At 48.9% G+C, this 20,996-nt stretch overlaps 6 protein-coding genes across 6 annotated transcripts; 1 reads left to right on the forward strand and 5 right to left on the reverse strand.

Annotated features, from left to right (window-relative positions):
- Positions 1-1,321: 1,321 nt before the first annotated feature.
- N7506_002627 (GPI anchored serine-threonine rich protein) lies at positions 1,322-2,164 on the forward strand (the record flags this gene model as incomplete). Its single annotated transcript, XM_056951922.1, has 1 exon — positions 1,322-2,164. One exon carries the CDS (start codon positions 1,322-1,324, stop codon positions 2,162-2,164), a length of 843 nt encoding a protein of 280 aa, XP_056815073.1.
- A 514-nt stretch (positions 2,165-2,678) lies between these two features.
- N7506_002628 (uncharacterized protein) lies at positions 2,679-4,220 on the reverse strand (the record flags this gene model as incomplete). The annotated part of the gene is made up of 4 exons (XM_056951923.1): positions 2,679-3,292; positions 3,356-3,702; positions 3,752-4,032; positions 4,089-4,220. 4 exons carry the CDS (start codon positions 4,218-4,220, stop codon positions 2,679-2,681), a joined length of 1,374 nt encoding a protein of 457 aa, XP_056815074.1.
- Positions 4,221-6,565: 2,345 nt separating this feature from the next.
- On the reverse strand, positions 6,566-8,020 carry N7506_002629 (fungal specific transcription factor domain-containing protein; the record flags this gene model as incomplete). Its single annotated transcript, XM_056951924.1, has 1 exon — positions 6,566-8,020. The coding sequence occupies one exon, from the start codon at positions 8,018-8,020 to the stop codon at positions 6,566-6,568; it is 1,455 nt and encodes a 484-aa protein (XP_056815075.1).
- A 987-nt stretch (positions 8,021-9,007) lies between these two features.
- On the reverse strand, positions 9,008-10,576 carry N7506_002630 (fungal specific transcription factor domain-containing protein; the record flags this gene model as incomplete). Its single annotated transcript, XM_056951925.1, has 2 exons — positions 9,008-10,057; positions 10,121-10,576. The coding sequence occupies 2 exons, from the start codon at positions 10,574-10,576 to the stop codon at positions 9,008-9,010; spliced, it is 1,506 nt and encodes a 501-aa protein (XP_056815076.1).
- Positions 10,577-13,919: 3,343 nt separating this feature from the next.
- Positions 13,920-15,410, reverse strand: N7506_002631 (uncharacterized protein; the record flags this gene model as incomplete). The annotated part of the gene is made up of 1 exon (XM_056951926.1): positions 13,920-15,410. The coding sequence occupies one exon, from the start codon at positions 15,408-15,410 to the stop codon at positions 13,920-13,922; it is 1,491 nt and encodes a 496-aa protein (XP_056815077.1).
- Positions 15,411-19,423: 4,013 nt separating this feature from the next.
- On the reverse strand, positions 19,424-20,842 carry N7506_002632 (SMP-30/gluconolactonase/LRE family protein; the record flags this gene model as incomplete). Its single annotated transcript, XM_056951927.1, has 4 exons — positions 19,424-20,012; positions 20,163-20,318; positions 20,392-20,552; positions 20,810-20,842. 4 exons carry the CDS (start codon positions 20,840-20,842, stop codon positions 19,424-19,426), a joined length of 939 nt encoding a protein of 312 aa, XP_056815078.1.
- Positions 20,843-20,996: the final 154 nt, after the last annotated feature.

Genomic DNA, 20,996 nt, shown 5'->3' on the forward strand with positions numbered 1-20,996 from the left:
ACCCGGGCCCCCCTTTGGAACTTGCAATTTATCACACATTGCTCATGTGTAGTACGAGAAATAAAATCCTGTGCAATGTAGCAACTAAGTAGGAACTGGCATTGACCCCCTGAATATCAAGTTGGGCATCGGGATCGTCACGGCCCCTCACCTCAACGGCAAACTGAGCCACCGCATGTTTATCAAAATCTCCAATCTCCAATCTAAGCATTGGGTTTTCCCGTCCCGTGTGTAAACACATGGACCTTGTACCTGCATGCATCGTGTTGCAAGGTTAGAGTTTGCACTTGAATTACTGTATCACGCTTGTCACAGGGTCCGAGTTTGGGAACGAATCGTTGATGAACCTGCTCCGTACAGATGAACAGATGAACTGGGAGATGAAAAGTGGCGCAAGGTAAGATGATCAATCTTAAAAATAATATGCCGAATAGATTGAATAGGGGATAGATAACAATGCACAATGGATCTGTGAGGAAGTATTAATAGATGAATTGAGACCGTTCCGCTATTGGTGTGAAATGACCGGGTAGTATCCGCCGACGCTAAAAGAGACCAACAAACGGGTTCTCTCAGGAGTATTTGAGAGTTTGAGAGTGTACAGAGTAGAACAGGTGTACGGAGTACTCCGTACAGAACTGCATATAATACTTGAACGATATAATCATTAGGAGAGCAATTGAAAACAACTAACATTCCCACGAGTCCTTCTAATCTCCCTTTAGTGGTAATTTACCGGAGCATTCTCAAAGTAAGCAGGGTCTACCGTTGAAATTGGAGGGATCATGCGCCAATCAGCGACCGTGTTTGTTTTTAATTACGCACAGGCTTTGTTTTTCTTTTTTGGCCAGGGTTCCCCTCGTTCTTCTTCCACGAGGGATGAAATGTGCTTGGCTTTCTGGAATTGGGAATTTTGTAGTCCTATTCACAGAAAATACAAACACAAACACAAACGTCAACTGAAAATAAGAATCAAAATAAAAATAGATAATAGAAATTAGAATAGAAATAGAAATACAAAACACAAATACAAACAGAAACCAATACTAGTGTCAGACTCAAAGCCACACTTCGCTTCGGAGGAGAACGAAGTGACGTGATGTGGTTGGTCAATGCAGATACAACTTTGGCTTTGAGGCACTTTTAGTGCGGAGACCCACTTGCGAAGTAGAAAGGGCCCCGGGGGCCATTTCGCCTCTTATTCTTCTTTCTCCCCCAACTCACTCCAGTCCATTCCTTTTTAACAACCTCTTTTCGTTCTTCAACGATAGTCACTCTTTTTCAAAGTCTTCACCCCAGTCACTCTTTCTCAAAGAACACCATGCGTTTCTCCGTCGCTACCACCATCTCCGCCCTTGTGGCCCTGGCTGCTGCCCACACCCAGCCTGACTACAACCAGAACCCTACCGGCAACGCCATCACCTCTCCCGGTCTCAACGAAATCGTCCCCGAGGGCAAGAGCTACACCATCAAGTGGACTCCCACCACCGAGGGTCCCATCTCCCTGGTCCTCCTCCGCGGTCCCTCCACCAACGTTCAGCCCCTCAAGACCCTCGCTGAGCAGATCCCCAACTCCGGCGAGTTCAAGTGGACCCCTGGCTCTGACCTGACCCCCGACACCACCCACTACGGTCTTCTCCTCGTTGTTGAGGGTACCGGCCAGTACCAGTACTCTACTCAGTTCGGTCTCAGTGCCGCCGCTGGTGCCAGCTCCAGCGCCGCCTCCACCATCGAGGTCACCGAGAGCACCACCATCTGCCCCGAGACTGAGACCGCCGGCCCTACCGCCACCGCCAACCCCTCCACTGTCACTGCTGAGACCACCGAGACCACCACCTACTGCCCCGAGTCGGAGTCTGCTTCCGCCTCCGCCTCTACCCCCGCCTGGACCACTGTCATCCCCAGCTCCGAGGTGACCACCACCATCTGCCCCGAGACCCAGACTGCCTCCGCCACCTCCATCCCCGTGGTTGTCCCCACCGGCGTCTCCCCCGTCTCCTCCGCTGCCTGGACCTCCTCTGCCCGTGCCTCCACCGTTGCTCCCTCCGGCACCGCCTCTGCTTCCCCCGCGGCCTCCTCGCCCGTCTACACTGGCGCTGCCTCCACCAACGCCTTCAGCCTCGGCGCTGTCTTCGCTGGTCTCTTCGTTGCTTTCGCTATCTAAGTGCTTCATAGCATTTGAGATTTTCTTCCCTTTCTTTCTATACTGGAATAATGCCTGCTTGCAGGCTTAATCTTTATATGATCTCTTGATCGCGCTGTTTACGAGCAGTCGTTCTTATACCATGTTTTTCTCTTTCTTATGCTTTGCGTCCACTTCAGCTATTGTGTAATATGAAGTTCATGCCTTTATGTCTTGTTCCCTTGTAGATCGTGAGTAAACAGTGGGAAAGGGTTAAGTCTGAACCAGTGTACTCCGTACTATGGATGTAGTCTAATTAATGTTTCTCATAATCGTTCCAAGGTTGGGTCAAAGCAAATCGAGGACCTCGGGAACTACCCGAATGTCAACCTTGGAAGGTACTCTTTGGCTGTCCAATCTTGGCCGTTCCCACCCTTGGAAGATGAGTATAGAATTGCCACACCCCTGTTCTTTTCTCGTAACCAGAAAAGTGCAACTTAGAATAAACTTCAGAATTTATCAGATTAAATATGCAAACTATCTTAACATTTCAAACTCAATCCTTTCCATCAGAATTGACAACCACCCTTTGTGCCTCCAAGCTACTACTATCTGTCTGGTCATCTGCCTCAACAGCGACCGGCTGGTTCCAATCGCCAAACACCGCCAGTAGCGTGAAAGGAATCGTGAACCCCCACAAGGCGAAACCCAGAATCATCTGGTTCAGATTCGGCCAATGGGTAGCACCCACAGCATAAGCAATCGTACTGCCGATCGACTCCCACGATCTCAAAATACCAGTAGTTCTCGCGATGTCACCATCGGCCTGTGCGCCCTTGATTTCCGCCATTAGCCAGTAGATATAGGTCTGCAAAACCTCGTAGAAGAACTTGAAGACCATGTAGACGGTGAAGGCGGAGTTGAAGAAAGGTCCATCGCCAAGGTCAAATGCTGGTGGTTCGGCCATTTTAGAGAGCTTGGTCTCGACAATGGCGTTCCATGTCCAGGCTGCCGTGACGAATATGAGAACGAAGATGTATACGCCCTTAGACCTGTTCTCTCGCGAAATGCACTTCAAATCCAGAATTAGACCCGTGGTCACGTTTGCTAAGGCACCGACCACGGCCGTCAGGAATGATGCAAGGGCTCTGGAGCGGACGGTGAAGTAGGCTAAGAGGTGCTGTTAGTAACATGATCCATCTGGAGCATTGGGTGAATTGGGGAAATCCATACTCGTCAAGTAGTTACCCTGGTAAGTGGAGCCGAACTGTCCAGCCAGGAAAATCGGGATAAGTAGCAGCATGTACTTATTGCGCAGCTGCTTCCAGATAGCGCGCGCTTCAATGGCGAAGCTCGTCTTCTTCATATAAGGGATCTTAGACCCGTCGCTTCTGATAACATCTTGAGGCTGGGACAGTAACAGCGCGAACGGAGCTCCCAGGGCAGAGATAGCCACTAGGCCTAGGTAAGTGGTGTAAGTCACCTTGCCGGTATGCGAGGTGCCAACGTTAAGAGCGAGGGAGATTGCACCGCCGACCAGGGGCCCCATCTGTCGGATACCCATCCAGATTCCGACGTATCTAATCTTGCGTTAGTGGGTATTGACAAGTTCGGAGGGTTTCAACTTACCGTCCCCTCTTCTCTTCTTCGGGGTATCCAACTGCAATTGCCGCCTCACTTGCCCAGAGAAGAGATGCGCCGATTCCGCAAAGCGCGGCGCCGAGAAGCAGGAACCATTCGTTGCCGTATCGGTTGTTGCAGTATAGACCAGCTGCATAGGGAGTGTAGAACGCCGCTCCGATGAACAGAGTCCATTTGGCAGTGATCTTGTTGCTAACACCACCAGCAAGGAAACAGCCTATTGACATAAGTCCATACGTCAAGGCATTGGCGGCATTATTCAGGAAGGGCTAATTCCGTCAGATTCAATTTCGCAGCCCAAGAGCACTCCGCTGAGAATACTTACTTTGGCATTTCCTCCAGCGCCGAGATTATTGAGCGCAGTCCAGATCCCAGGCTCACAAAATGCGACCAGTCCAACAAGGATAATCTGTAGTAAACAGGAGCGGTAGAACTTCCTTGCGCGTTCGAAAGCCATGCTTGCTGTATGAACGTTTGACTTTGCCTTGACCTTTGATAGGCAGTGTCGCATACTTATGTTTAAACATTTTGCCTCAAGCCATGTGGCACGCCAGGACCCATCGCGATCGCGATATCGTGGTTTTATCTTTTTCGCCAAGCGAGGAGGTGTGTCCTATGAAAGATGAAGCGCAGAGCACGCAATGCTCCACCTGTATGACATCTGTCATTTCTCGGCCGTAAAACTTGCTTGACAGAATGACACTCTTTGGATCAGTAGCGATAGTCTGATGAAGTCTAAAGTCCTGGCTAGGCCTTTGAGGGGTTTTGATAAACACCATTGTTAAAGCTTGGCGTCGCGCCTTTGTGTTGAGCCACTCTAATTCTCACCACAACCTTCGAATTTAAACCTAAACCTAAAATGGTGAGACTCAGTGTAACATCCTTTCACTTCTCTTAGTATTCTTGAATGAATATTGAGAGATGTATGAATGGGAGGGCTGTGTAGAGGCTCACCCTTATCCTAGAGTGCCAACATCACCCTGGAGAGCAGTGGACTTGTGAGAAGACAAGCCAGGCCGAGACCTTGGAATAATTAGCCACGATAGCAAATACGGATATTTGCCTGCTGATGGGACCTCTCAATAAATCTGAAAGTCCTTTCAATACCATCTAGTTGGAACACGAAAAGTCATTGACAAAGATCCGCAGGACAGCACATAGCATGCTCTTTCTAAAATCGCGAAACATTGAGTTGCATGTAGAGAGATCTGATTGTGAGCTCCTTTCTGGCATGTCTACTTGCCTGATCACTCTCTTTCTTTTCTCTCGCTTTGTTCCCTTTGAGTGGCCTCAGAAGATGTTTGATGTTTGTGCAAAAGCAGCGCTTATAAGAATCATGAGAGATGCCCATTTTTAACACAGCTCATCTTCATCTTCCTTCTCTATAACACTTACACACTGGACCTCAGAAAACAGAGGTCATTACTATGCCTAAAGCTTCTTCCTGGGTGGCAGCAGATCGCCACTGACAACCGAGGAGAGAGAGCAAAGTCAGGCCCCACCAAGAGGTGATAACAAGCATCCATAACTATCGCTTTAAGATGACTATCTCAACTTCCAATCAAGACCTGGCTCACTCAGCTCCAGAGCTGGCTTTGCATCTTACATTGGGCACCGTGTCAACCATGAAGACCACATCCTGATTTACAACATTCACAAGTTTATCTCTTTCCATGGGGGATATGTTGATGATCAGCCATCCCCTGCTTCACAACCCTCAACCTCCGGACAAACCTCTACATCCTCAAAGTCAACAACGCCATATACATCCTTACCAATACTCTCAAGGCGCCTACGCTCAGTTCGGAGAGATCTCCTCACGTCGCTTGCCTTTCACTCTATATATTAAGCGCATACACGTCATGTCAGCCGAAAACTACAGAGATGCCTCACGAGCTTGCTTGGCTCATCGCTGAAAACACGCTTTAGCATCGTTTTTGATGCCTTTATATCATCGCATTCACTTGTGAGGCCCCTCTGACACCCTTGTACGCATCACCATCCGCAAATTGCAGTCTTTTCGCAGTCGATCCATCTTGCCCGCAGGATACCGAGGCCCCCTTCGAAGGTGGCGGCTCCGCTTTTGTGCCCCATCGGAAGCACTCATGCTTGCGGTGGATTTGAAAGAGCTGCGGACTTGGTTAGATTTGGGATGAGATGCTCCGCTTTTGTGCCCCGTTTGGCGAGAACAGAGCTTTTGTATGACCTGCCTACGCGTCTCAGCGCGAGTGGGAGGATGAAGGCTATGAGAACCCGCTTTTGATCGATTGCTTCGTGACTCAGAACAACACCAAGTATTGTGGCCGTTGCCACATCGGGAGGAAACCCTGTCTTGAAGTATGCTACTTTTTCGGGGGTGGATCGGGATCGTTTTACTGATGTTGTCTTCTAGTTAACCGGCCCTTACATAATAGTAATAAATTACAATTACTACAGACCCTCGCTATCAAAATATGCATCAATGACAACCTGGGAACGCTCGTGCAGCCATTATCCAATTGCATCCCTCTTTCTGACTTGCCGAACTTTTTAAATTCCACCGTACTGTAGCTCATACCCCCACGATCTTGTTGGATTTGAGATAGGCTGGCTCCAAATGCTCCATTCATGTATGCAGCTCTCATGCTCCTTATGGAAATGTGCGCCCCCAATTCCAAGCACTACTCTGGTCATCAGGGATGAGATTGAACATCACTGTAGCACGTTAGTCCAAAAAGGGCGATATCAGGACAAATTGATGTAATTGAAGGTCACATACGCTCACCAAAGGCCCCAAATGTATCGTCTAGCTGCTCGAAGATGCTAGCGGATGGATACCCAGAAGGCTCCCCCACGTGCTTGAGCCATTGTATGATCCGCTCTCTCTTGGCCATTTTGCTGGACCAGCGAGGCTTGGGACTGTCGAAAATTAGGCTGAAGGGGAGCTGTTGGCGTGACAACTTCATCAGAAGGCGCTTGCGTGGACGATGATCGGGATCCATATTGTCCATGTCGCTGACTGGCATCGGATTCAATATTTGAAATTATGTTGTTCTCTCCTCGCAGTGCACCGGACATTTCACGCTCTACGGTGACTTTCAATAACTCAGTGAGCAGCTGTGCGGTCTGCTTTGCTATTCGATTGTGAGAGCCGAAAGCTGTGCTAGCGTGGATGATCCGCATTATACCAGCCTTGGCCTCATGCGCAGCACTAGTAAATGGTTGGCTCGTAGGTGAGATGCAGAGGATGACCCCTGCAGTAAATTGCTGAAGAGAAACGAAGGACTCGGCGAAGTGATGCTTGAAGCGAAGAACAGGGATGCGGGATATTCGAAGGGCAGCAGCTGTGGCAACACTCAATGATTCATGAATGGCGTCTACAACTGAGCGCGAACAAGCATTGGTTATTTTCTGCTCCAGCAGAGGCCGACGGGCTTGGATCAAAGCTCCGTCGTATGTTAATTGGAGGCAGGCTGCTTGTAAGATGATAGTCTCCGCCTGCTGTTTTGTGCGCTCAGGTAATGTCTCGATCTGCCGTTGGAACAACTGCAATCGGTTCTCGCTGCTCCAAAATTCGAAATCAAACAGCTGAGGCACCCTTCTCCTCCATAATTCCAGTTGTTCTTGGGAGTATCGCGAAGCTTCCGCGATGGCCTGTAAATCTTCTTCCATCCTCTCATTTCTCAGCTGAAGTCGCCGAAGACGGGAAAGAATATGTCGGATGATATTGTAAAGCTCATATTTCATGGTAAAAAATCCAGCTGTGGTTTTTTGGCTTCCACTTGCGGATATCAATTCGTTCTTCAAAAGTATTGGGTCAAGAATTAGGTCGTCCATATCTCGTATGGGATGGAGGGCAACAAGACCCGTGTCTATGGAAGACGGTCGGCCATAGATGATAGACGTAAACGTATCAGCGACGATGGCATGATTCCAGCAACGAGATCGGACCTCATCCACAACCGGATTCTCGTAATGTGATGATTTTGTATACAGGTCAAGGGCATAGGCAGATCTCACAGCCATACCAGAGACCGTCCAAGCAATGCTCGGGGAGTTGTGGTACACATAATATGAAGATACCAAGAAGCAGACTTGAACAGCTTCGATTCGACAATCGACCGAGATATCGAGTAAGTTCCGGCGTATCTCATTGATAAATCCGTGCATCAGCTCTGTTCCATCAATAGAGTGTGCTCGCAGTATCTCATGCCCGGGCCATTTCTGATCCGGTAGCACAGACTGTAGCCCTATCATGGCCACAGCCAACACAGACATGGTAAGACTGAGATCTTGGCGCCGCCATGCGTTGCTAGAAATTATTCTGCGAGCGGTTTGCCGAAATGAAGGCTCGTGAAATAGCATCACGAACCATTGCATTCTCTCGAAGTAGACATCAATGAGTGCAAGCATAACAGCCTCCGGGGGAAGTTCCACTTCGGTCAAATGCCATAATGAATTATCGATTGTAGGAGCTCCTGTGTCGCCAGGTATGGAGGCCCCGGTCAGAGTCCGACCAGCTTCCTCTTCATTAAACACTCGTCTGGCGAAATCGATCGCCGACGCGTTGGCGCCTGATTGCGGTTCCTTCGGAGATCGCTCGCTGTATGAATTAGAGTTTTCAACGGCATCAGATATCTCAACCGACCTTTTATCAGCGGGTAAGATACTGTCCCTTGAGCTTTTAGCTGGCGCTATTGCTTTGTGTACCCCGAAAGATCGGGGCTGGGCTCTGTCTATATTTCGTCGACGAGTGCGCCGTGCTGTGCGGTGAGATGTCTCGCATTTGTGTCCAGCGTGAGTACATAACACACAGGGTCTAGAGCTATCACACTAAATATAGTTGAGAGTCGGAATCAGGGGTATCGTGAAGGATGCACATACCTTGAGCTTTTGTCGGCGACATCTGTCACATGCCTGCGAAGTGCGAAGGGGTTTAGACAGCCCCGGAGTATCAGATTCCATAATAATGTAGAAATACCAAGTGATGTAGCCAAGCCACAGGCATTGAAAACAAAATTTGCAGGATCGGGGTCACAGCTGGGGTCCCCGCAAATTATTCCGGGGCGATGACCGAATAACCGCGGGCAGCCGAGCTTTATACCCGCTTGGTTGGCCTCCCAAGGTTTGCTTGTGTCTGGGCGTTTTCAAGATTCTCCCTCGTGACTTCGGAATGATAAATTATATTCAGGCTGTAGAAATTTCTATATTATTGGCAATTTTTTAATATGTACATGCTCAGTAACTAAGTGACTTTTTTCTCTCTTACGTGGTGGCTATTAGCCCCAGAAGATGTCCGCGCGCGGTTTGTGCCTGGGAAAGAACAATCTCGGCGGCTGGATAGGTTTGCAACAGATGACTCGCTGCTTCTTCGCAGGCATAGAGATTGGACATGGCTTGCTTTCGCACAATATTATCGGAGACCTTGAGACCCGGCAAACTTCCCTCAAGGATGATCAACAAAATAGTGACCGTGCTCCCAGGTAGAAGATGGAGCATTCTGCAGTCATGAAGCTCATTGAGTGTCTCAATTACTCGTGATGTCAACTGCCCCATTTCTGGCATTATGGTAGCTCGAATACCATCTACTCCATCTGGGGCGACTTGACAGAGAATCGATGTTGCTGTGAGATGGAGGAGGTATAGAAATGATTGATGGACAAGAAGAACGATATCTGGGGACCCCGGATGATAACTTTGCAATAACGATGGAGGGTAATAATGTGCTGGAGCAGGGAGGTCTTGAATCCAAGACTTGAGAAGTCGCTGACATCCTGCCATGGCAGCAAGAGATACCTTCGACTTGGGAGCGAGAGAATAGATAGGGTATCCTGAAGGCGACATTGTCCAGGCGTCTTGGTAGAAATGCTCTACAATGAGTCCGACGCAATGACTCAATTTTATCTCTTGGATGAACAAGAGCATCATTCGTTCCTGATTTTCCCAGTTCAACATGGCCGATGCGTCTCCCAGCATAGCAAGAACCAGCTCGTGGTAAGGCTCGGATGAGTAGTACTTGGTAGAATCTAGCAAGGACATTGTGACATCGCCATTGGGAATGCGCAGAGGCCGTCGGAAACCGATGGAAAGGATTCGATCGCGCACATAGAGACACCACCACAGTCGATGCTTGTGGGAGAAGCTCCCTGGCTCCAAGCTTTTGAGCAGACCAACGCGTTCTGCTGTCGAATATGCAAGGTCAAACCAATAAGTTGGATCCTTGTGACCCGCTCCACTGCCATGCCATTGCATCATAAGTAACAATGCTTGGATCTGAGTATACGCATTGGGCTCAGTATCAAATTCGTACAGAATCTGTTGATAATGTGACGTTAGCTTAAGATCCCGCCTGAATGGTTGCTGTCATTGGAGACTGACTTTCGCGCGCCCAAACAGTGTTCTGCGTAGTGCTTTGCGTGAGGAGAATCCGGCTTTTATGGCATCATCCTGTTCAATAAACGCACTCCCGGCTAGCATCACAGATTGATGAAGCAGGGGGCTTGCAAACTGAGACTCATCCTCCACCATGACATCGAGTAAGAATTTTTGCAGGTCAATGATAGGAAGCAAAGGGTGGACATATTTGATGTATCCCCCAATCAACTGGTTTCGAAGCTCGATGGGAACTATCCTGAGCGCTCCTTTAAGATGAAGGTATTCGGCGGTATCTTGGGAGACATTAGGAAGTCGGGTTTTGAAAGTCCGTTGGAGCTCTGCTGGCTGGTTGCATTCGTTCAGAATCAGATCTGGCGTCTGCGGCGAGAGTAGCTCATTAATGGTTGTGAGGTAACTGTCAAGTGGGTATGTCTGGGGTACATTTCGCGTGAGCGACATGTGAGGTTGGTCAGAGATTGGCTTGCTCCCAGATGCAATGATTTGCGCAAAGGGACCTGGGTATGATCAGCAAGGGTGCCCCAATATCGTTCAAGGTCCACTTGGCAAATGACTTACCCATCTCACCCCCACTCCCGTTAGGCCAATCTACATCCTCGGCATTGGAGAAGGCCGTGAGGAGAGTGCCAACAGAGGACGACAGATCCATTGGCACGGACTCAGATTCCTTTTCAAGCCTGGTTTGGAGCTTAGCGCCTATCGATTTCCATGACAAAAGTTCATGTCATGGGGTTTGGAGCACAACCAACCTGATATCTTTAGGGTGACAGGAAGAGGAGGTCAATAAACACCTGCGGCAGACACGTGAGCCCGGATCTTTCTCGCACTTCAGCTTTGACCTTCTGCACTCGATACACGCTTGCGTTGCTCGCTGGGTGACTCGCTTCATGATAATAAGTCTGCCGCCTCGTCTCTCTTTAGTCTACTATGCGAAAGACTCAAGCTCAATATGAGCAAAAGGGGTACGAAAACCACCCGCATCGGCCACATTGGTGTCCCGAAGTCCACAGACCCCGCATTTTCAACAGTGCGCCATGGAGGCTATGTCTGGCACTAATTGGCCATCTTTCGTCTGCACAATTATGTTCAGACCCCTTGTGTCGTACAAAGTTGCGGTGAATGGACACCCAACTTCCACCGGATCAGGCGGAGCCCCCAACGGATCAAACGGAACTTCCGCCGGAAGTTAATGAACCAATCAGAGTGGTTCTTCGGACATCAAGTTACCCCGGAATCAAACCTTGGAACCCTGGAAGTTCCTACTCCGTAACGGTTGCCGAACTTATTCTTTGACTGACGTCCGTCATTGGACCATAAACTGCACAACTATTTATGCACATTATTCAATTACTGTAGTCAGTCAGCGATTGATTATCAAACTACGGAGTAGTGGTGCACCTACTCCGACCAGTCTCTTTGACCCTTGGATTTTGGAAACCGGCAAAATCCTTTGACCAAACCAAAGAATTGCCCGCTGGAGTCTACAGCGCACCGGCAACGGCGTCATTTTTGCTTCTTCGAGTTGACCGATTTGATTTCACGAAGCCGAAGTAACATTTGAACGCGTACGGACCATGAAATCATCATTTCGTGTGCATTTGGAGGGTCATAAACCTGGATACTCATGCTAAGTAGCATTATAAAAACGAAAACTTCCAAGGTTCATTTCACCGGTCCTTTGGCCTGTCCAACCCACCTGGGCAGTAGATACCCGTGACGTATAATCTCTGTTGGCTAAGCAATGGGCGGAATAACCTTGGCAAACGTTCGGAGTCAACCTTGGAAGACTTTCCAAAGTAGTTTATTTGGATATATCCATGGATATGAGCCAGCTTGGGTGAACTGTCACTTGGGCAGTGTCTGGCACTACATTCTCGGCGCGTCTGGTTAGAACTTCAAGCCCATTCCAAGGTTAAATTCCAGGGTTGTTGAACCACGCTCTATGTACCGCCTTGGGTGTTGCGGCATTGGTCTGAGCTCCGAGTTGAGGTTGACATCAATCCTTTATGGTTTGCCCATTAGGTCCACTCGCGGACTCAATGCTTTTCTAAAGATGTCAAGGTGTTGGGAGGTCAGATGATTCCCTTTGCTGAGATAGCTCTCTCTCTCTCTCTCTTCCTTCTTTTCCCCGGTCGGTCTTTTTGCTTCACAGCCAGAATCTACTGTTTTGAAGCGATTCGTGCTTCTCCCACGCAGATCAGCCTGTTCTCACAAGGGCCAATTCCAATAGTAAATAATCTGGGTGGGTCAGTGACCTTGTTGTTTTGGGCATGCTGTTGTTCCAACCCTTGCTGCTTCCAAGGTTATATCTGATTGAAAGAATACCAATACTGATACATTGAGACATGAACAAGAGCTTGGTGGCAAAATCAACACTCAAGGCACATGGTCAGAAAACTAAAATACGAAACCCGACACTCTCGGAGACCGAATTTGAACTACCTTTCAGAATGGGGATCGATGACTGTGAAACGGCCAGATCAGTCTCTGACGAGCAATCACAATAAAATTCCACTGATCCCCGAGGCTTGAACCCTGGACAGAGGTTCTTCAGGGCTGTCCTCGCCGCCGAGAGGAGATGCCTTGAATATGACAGTAGGCCTCGGGATCTAGGTAGCTGTTTTCGGTGTGGTGCCGAAAATCCGAACTGTTCCCATGTCCTCATTAAAGCTCTACAGCCAAATAGCATGGAGATAGATTAATTGAACTTCTTCCAAGGTTGGTCTTCACGCATATGTCATGCAGTAATTTTATCTGTTCCATTGCCTAGCACTTTCTAAGGAACTTTGGATGGTATTCTCAAAGGAGCCAATCTCTTTTCCCAGGTAATCCTATGTATGTTTATTGATCTGTGGTAAAAACATAAGCATCTAAATTTAGGTTCATGTCATAAAATGACACGCAGTGACGATTTCCAAGGTTGCAAGGTTGTGGCGATTTGCGAGTGGAACAGCTCTGCATTTTTTTGATACCGATATTCTTCATATCAAGGTAGACTCAATATTGTGTGATGTCATACAGGCTGCCCTGTGACACTGCAGATTTGTGACTTCACCCCCTGCTTCTTGTTCTGAGTGTGCCTGTCAACCAATCACTAGTAACAAGGCATGTCTCAAAACAAACGCAAAGGCTAAGCTTTTTTGGGTCTCTCGGATCCGAGGGCTGTCTTGGGTGTACTCCGTACAGGCCTCGGGAGTCTAGCAAAAGAAGAAAACACAAAACACAGCAAAGTGCCTAGTACCCAATAAGATAGGCGGTCACAATAGGAATTGGATTGACAATACTCCGTATTAAGAGTTTGAAGGCATTGGATCTCAATTCCAGATTTATCTTTTGATTTACTAATCATATCATCCAGCTTCAAAAAAACTAAAAATAAAGATCTCAATGCTCGCCAATGGAGGTATCACCGATGTGCAATGCACCAAAAGAGAAAAAGTCACAGGCTGGGGAAGGAAGGTTATAGAGATAGACAGGTGAGCGGGGCGAGGAAGAGTATATGTAGGTATGACAAAATGCAAATTTTTGCTCCAAAGATGAGCAGCATGGTATTCCAAGTAGTGGTGAAGATGGAAGAAGTATTGAACCCAGCCTGTGGGAAAAGCTCCATTCCAAGTGGACCACCTAACTTAGATGTGGAAAACCATTGGGCAGCGGTCAGACCAGTGACCGCTAGTTTTTTTTTCTCCCTTCCTCCTCCCCAAAAAGCAGCAGCAAGGGAATTATGACAATGAAGAAAAGAAGATAAAACAAATGACAAGGGAGAACATAACAGGGATATTGATTATATGTGACAATTCAAGGACGTGGCCAAGAGCCCTGTAGCGGCGGCAGAGGGCCCCCGGATAGGGACGGCGATGCAGCAGGCGTAACAGCACTTCGTGCGGTAGGTTTGATCGGGCCAGTCGAATACGGGGGGGTTTGCCGGCCAACCAGGCTGGGAGTGAGTCGAGTCCAATCTTCCCTTTGGGGCACCCGGGGCCGCTTGTGTGCCTGAAACGGATCGGGCAGCATCAGCGCCCGACCATGTGGATGGAGCACTTTCAGATGCGAGGAGAGCGGGTTGGGCAGAGCGTGGGGATGGCGGCCTTGGTGGTAGGGAGCCCGTAGAGATTGTGCGGTCAAGATTCTCGCGGTAAAAATCGCGCTCGGAGCGGTAGTGGTCTCTTTGTTGGAGGAGAGAGCGAATCTCATCGCTTTGGCGGCGAATAGTCTCTACGCTGCGTGTGATCTCATCCTGCTGTGCAGTGAGCCGCTGCTCGAGTTGCATTTCGTTGCGTTTGCGATTGCGGAAGCGTCGTGATGCATCGCTGTTCGCTTTGCGTTTTTCCGCTTGGCTGCTCGAACCGGATCGCATGTCCAGCACGCACGGGATCATTCCCGATGGGAATGAACTGCCTTGCGGTGTTCCCGCTCGGGATGGGTTTTCTTCCTGACTTCTGGGGGCTTTGGGTGCGGGGGTTGCCCGGCTCGTTGGATCCATGGTCATGTACGGGGGATGTGCAGTAGGATGGGATGTAGCGCTTTGTGAGAGGGAGGCATTAGTCACATTTGGAGATACACGTCCAAACGGGCTAAAGGTCGAATGAGGTGTGCTGGGACTCGTTTCTTGAGAGCTCGGGTTGGTGAGAGGTCCTGGACCAGCGCTTGTTCGTCGAGAATGCAGGCTAGGCGTAGAATGCAGCGAAACCGAGACAGGAGGCTGTGAGCTTGTGAGAGATGCTATTGGTCGTAGACCCGCCTCTAGTGGCAAAGGCGAACTAGAGGTGGGAAGACGTGGGCCCATCAAATGTTCCTGAGGAACTAGCGGTGACTGTGCGACGCTCGATTGTCCAGAAGTCCTACCACCCCCGCCAACAAACCGTGCCGAGGGAGAAGCTGGGTTCATCAATGGGCGTGCATGGGATCGAGGAGATAGTGGCTGAGGTACCAAAGAGCGTGATGGGCGAGTCGTTGGCGAGGAGCCATGGGGTCGAGGCGAAGATGGTTGACCAGGTAGCGTAAGCGATTCACGTTTGCTAGCTGTGCCCAGCTCTTTGGTTGTATGTGATGGGGGGTTGAGGATGGCATGAACCCCAATGGGTCGAGATGAGATTGCCTCTAATGGTGGCTCCACGGGTCCATATGGATGCCATGACTGGGGTCGTGTCCGCAGTGGGGGCCGACGGGATGTGTTGCGGCTGTTTGCTAAACCACGATCGTTATCAATTGCGCGGTCGTCGTTTTGAGGTGAATCTCTTGACGAGGAACCTGCACGTTGAGAGTCCTGCGACATGGAACCAGAATACTCCAGGATAGACCGGAAATTAGGGCATGGCCGAGCCCCCCCTCTCTCCTCGTCGTCAGATTCTCGAAGAGTATGAGAGAGGGAGGGTGCTGGTGACGGATAACGATGATCTGAGTAGAGTGACGGATTGGGTGAATGCAGCGAGCCGGAATAAGGAGCGTTCAACACGCTGATTCCTAGGGCAGCCACGGTGAAGGTATGTACAGAAGAAAGCACGAAATGGCCGTCTTCAGTGAGGCAGTTCAATATAATCAAGGTTTCGATGCCCGATGAAGACTAGAGCCAGAAAGGAAGTAAAGACGGGAAAAGTCAAAGGGGAAAAATGGGGAAGACAAGCTCTAATAAGAGCCGTTGAGCAGCGGTGAGAGAGTGATCCATCACCTGGTCTGGATGGCTCCAAGACAACTTACTTGTCTCTCTGTCCGACCCAGTCTGTCGGATTAGCGTTGGGCAGGATATAGTGTCTAACCCCCGGGAACTGCCAGTTGGGCCTTTTTTTGCTTTTTTGTGGGTATGGCAATAAATAGCTGCCGAGAAAATCGTTAATCGAAAAGAATAATGCGAGAAAAAAAGCGAAAAAAAAAGAAAAAAGAATAATCATAAATCCACCCCTATTATAGTACATCTTAGTGACTTCACTACCCGGGGAAAGCGATCGTCATGCACAGCACTCTGCAAGTGCGCACCGTCGCCATGGTCATGGACAGGGACGAGTGGAGACCGGTCCTTTGCTTTCCCTCTATGTTTTTCCTTTTTTTTTTTTTTTTTTGCTTTTCTGTGGTGCTTCACCATTATGACCTCTTGTGTCCGGGAACTGGGAAAGGGTTCCTGTGTGAGAGTCATCTCTGCTGGTTGGTTTCTTTTTCTTCTCTATTGGCTCTTATTATGTTTCTTTGCTTCTGTTCCTTACCCACATAAGCCGAGATCTAGTCGGATTCGGAAGGTTCGAGCTGCGAGAATGCCATTAGTATCGATACTCTGTACTCCGTACGCCAAGGGAATTAAGAAAATTCGCAGGATTCCAGCAAGCTCATGTGGACATTTAAGAGCCCGATCTATGATGCGCTTTGAGCATTGTAAATCTGAAGGGCAACCGAATGAACACCGAACTACTTAATTTCCCACTGGCCGTCCGATCTATACCATCTCGGGTATAGCGGGTGAGGCAACGCCCCGATAGTTGCCTAGTCAGTCCGGTCCTGTCAATTTCCGAGAGTTTGGTGCTTGGAGAGACTAAACTCGAAGTATACCACTAAACTTGAGATCCCCGTTGAAAGGCAAACTTGAACAAGGCAAAGGCGTGGTGCGACAACGCACCTTGGCAGAAATATTAAAGCGCTCTAAACCAAAAGTTCTTCCCGTTCAAAGTAGTATTCGAACCTTGCACTGCACACATCTCGCCGATTTGCACTAAGCAAAGTCAAACCTCTAAGGATGATATGCGTCGCCCAGGTTAAAGGGGGCCCGTTGAGGTTGACCGTTAGGGGGCAAGAGGCTGGGAGCTCGGAAGTCTATTGGGTTCCTCACCGGTCCTCGGTAGACGCCACCCTAACAAGTCAATAGTGGGGAGAGCTCTGCCATGCCATTTACGCGATCATTGCAAAAAGGGGAAATGATAGCACTCTCATTAAATGGAACTTTGGCCTCTACGTCATCGGCCTGGGTAACGCAGACAGAACACAACCGATATCTGTGGAAGAGGCAGAATCTCACTCGAACCCTCGTTTGCCCCCGATTCCTTCACTCGTGTCACACGGGTTAAGCCCATTAGCTCGGAGGCTTAATGTCAAAAAGGATAATTATCGATGATGTCAATTGAGGATTGGGTAAAACGTAAACAAGTACTCCGTACTCCGTAGTGGAACAGACCTCTCTCTACATCACAATGATGGAAGTTGATACTCCACGATCGGACCATACGGGAAAGGATCCGGCGTCGATTTCTCCAGCCTCACTCTGTGGGACAACACACGCGGTTGCGGATAAATGGCTCTATTGAAGGTCTAGCCAGTTCGGTTGCCGCCTCCTGAGATCGCACCGGTGGATAAAGACTCCGGGAGGTTATCGCCAAATAAACGATGGTATAGATCGACCTAATCTCTAATCGAGAATGTTCCACCTCGCCAATGTGGATTCGATATGGGAAATTGAGGTAGAACTTAGAGGTAGAGGCGCAGCTGAAGCGCTCGTTGCACTTGCAGTGAGCTAGTTTGGTTGGCGTCAATGATCAACGTTCCAAAGCGGTAATTGCCCTCGGAAATGTTCCCCGGCTGACAGCTATCCAAATAGCAGGAATAGAAAAAAAGAAAACAAAGAAAACATGCATTCTTGCGATGCGTCTCTCATGTACGGAGTAGATACTTGCAGAAATTGGACAGAGTTTGGAGGGAGCTGTCAAACGCCCTATTTTCTGATTTTAATGGCGAATCATAGAGCTTACGAGCATCATAATTGCGGTCTGATAGATCCAAGGATTGTGACTGGTTTGAACAGGGGGTTAAATTCTCCACGAGAATTCCGTCTCTTCCTGTGTTATTTTGATTTTTCGCAATATTTTTTTTCTTTTTCTTGACTGAATTTTATTTAGTGTCATGTGGCGTGCATTCTCAAACCACCGTCTCCAGAGTGTCGGGATGAGTTGTTCTGGACATTTTTTTGTTTTGTTTTTTTTTGTCTTCCACATATCCCCGAGAACCCCCCGGCCCGGATGCGTGTCATCACACTATTCAAAATTTGTGGGCACTTCCCCATAAGTATCCAGTACAGGGGTTCACCGCATAAGTACTTTTTTTACTTCTAACTCTTTCTATAATCAATAGTCGCTTGTCAGGATGCATAGTATCCACCTCACCTTTTACCTAGTCTGACGATGTTTGAATTTCCCCTTTGTTTTCCCGTGACTGTTACCAGTACGGAGTAGTTCCTCAGCTCTCTTCGCTCTTCGGTTAACCCGTGTCCGCTCCAGCCGCCTCAATAAGCAATAAACTAGTAGGCTTGAGGGTACGGATTACAGAGTACAGACAGAGTACCCCGTACAGAGTACGGAGTAGACGAAGGAATAATGGCATTGTATGGACTCCTTAGTGAGCACTCCGTAATGTGTTTCGTTCTTTTGCAAACTCGAAAACAAGACTGTCAGTCTTCCACTTAAGTTGGTAGATTGACTATTACGGAGTACAGATCCATCTTGTCTCCCCACCAAGACTCCCCACCTTATTGCTTTGATACGAGTAGTGTTCCAGTAGCGTGTAGAACCTTCGTATGAGTGCTCCGTAGTCGGTACATTTCACACCGTAATATTGTGCACACCTATCACTTGCCGACGACATGCAGAGACCCAAAAATAACATGGAAAAGTGATAGTGCTTTTGTCTACACATTGTCTAGCCCTGACAGAGATCCGGCCAAGTTTCCAATCGGGCCGAACAAAGAGCGGGAAGGGCAGGAAACAAGGTATGTATGGAGAAGTATGGTCTACATGATGTGAGATCGATATGCGGAGCCCGATTGGGGGTGTGGTGTCTTTTTTCACATCCGCCCCTTGCGTTGCATGCAGTGTACAAAGTACCGTCTTTAAAACACACAAGCTTGGGGTTGAGATTGCCGGTGACACTGTGGACCGTCTTCGCCCGTTTTGTTGATCACCAACTTTACCTCCACTTTTACACTGCATCCACTTCCATACTGCATATCCGGATCTGTCGCCTGCGTCCTTGGGACTTTTTCTCCACGATGAGGGCCGCTACCATTACCGCCTTTTCGACTAATTTTTGAAGCGAGGACCCGAGATGCATCGTCGATCCATCTGGACTCACATGTACGGAGTAAAGTACTTTGCTGAACCTAGGTGAAGGAAACGGAAATAGACCCGGCGAGCCCTGATATCCTAAAAAAAACGAATGACTATATACATTGCATTGAAGTACATCATGACCCGCTACTCCGTGATGTATGTACGTAGGAGCGTAATCCCTGTCGCCCCGAAACACGACTTTCAGCGCCTAGCCCTGAAACCGAAACTCGTTCTTGGGCTTGCCTCGGACCCCAACATCAACCCTGTAGAGCCGGCCCCCATACCTCACTGACTGCGGCAGCCTGTCATCATCGGTGTCATCCTTGGCAGTAGTGATGAACAGCTCAGTACCAACGAAGGCTGGACAGGTCACGTTGCGCGTGGGCAGGTCGATCTGACCGATAATCTTTCCGGCAGGGGAGATGCGCAGTACTTTTCCGCCACCATAGACTGCGCTCCAGATGCATCCTTCGACATCAATAGCAAAGCCGTCAGGCTCCAGCGCCTCACCGATATCGAAGTGCACACGCCGGTTGGTGATCGCGCCGGTCGACGCATCAAAGTCAAATGCAAAGATTTTACCTGTTGGTGAGTCCGTCAGGTACATCACGTCGTCAGTGAGGTTCCATCCAATCCCGTTAGGGATCGTCACTGGTGCAAGCATGCGGTGCAGACTTTGGTCGGGATCCAGTCTGAAGAGAACGCCCTCCGCTTCGGGGTTCTTGATCTTCGGGTCGTTCATCGCTCCAGCCCAGAACCGGCCCTGGCTGTCGACTGCGCCGTCATTGAAACGCATTCTACGACATATTTAGCAAATCGGCGTTTATCGGGGAACATGCGTCACTGTATGTGATTTTTTTCCAAGTATTTTTTTTAATTTCGGTGATCTTTTTTTGTTTTTGTTTTTTTTCTTTTTTTTCTTGCTTGTGTTCGGGGCTTATGCTTACCTCTCCGCTTTTCCAGGTCCATCCTCTTCGCCCCAGGGCTGTTGGATATAGGATAGCTCCCCAGTAGTCTGATTGAGCCGTGCGAATCCATACTTGGCAGCAACGATCAGCTGATCCTCGTGGGACCCGCTTGGGTCGGTGATGTTTGCGGTAACACTAAAAGCCCACATGGATTTGCTTGTCAGCAAGGAAGGCTGGCTAGTTTCCCACGGGAACGGTGGAAACCCACCCAATAGAAGCGGCGGTGTCGATGACTTTCAGGGATTCAGGGCCCTTTGCCAGATCGAGACGGTAGAGTTTCTGATCCCAAATATCAACGAAGCGAAGTTCATTCTTAGCTGCATCGTAAAAGGGGCCTTCGAGTAGAGTTCCCGGTATGTCAAGGTACGGCTGATCGAGCAAGATTGATAGTTAGTCACCAACCATCTGCATCATTGAAAACTATCTATTTTTTTCCCGTTTTCTTTAATTGGCGCCAATATCGGTTGGTGTTGGTTTTTCCCTTTGCTGTGACAGGCTCCGAAGAACCAACCTACAGACAGTATGAAACCAACACGAGAAGCCGAGATGGCAAAAAGCAACCAAAAAAAGCAAAGGCAAATCAAGGGTCGCCGGCGAATTGCATGCGCAGCACACGATCAACTCACCTCATTGACCGTCCACCTCTGGATTTCAGACATGCCGATCGGTGAGTGGACACCGCTCTTTGAGCTGAAAAGAGGGGTGAGATTTTAGGCACGCAACGGTTTGAAAAAGGCGCCCCTGAGGTGAAAATGGCAGCGCAGATCGCGGAATTCACCCGACCCGTAACCTAGAAGGCAAAAAAGAAAAAAA

The sequence above is a fragment of the Penicillium brevicompactum genome, assembly GCF_028827555.1.
Source record: "Penicillium brevicompactum strain IBT 35665 chromosome Unknown utg000001l_segment0_segment1, whole genome shotgun sequence".
NCBI lineage: Eukaryota > Fungi > Ascomycota > Eurotiomycetes > Eurotiales > Aspergillaceae > Penicillium > Penicillium brevicompactum.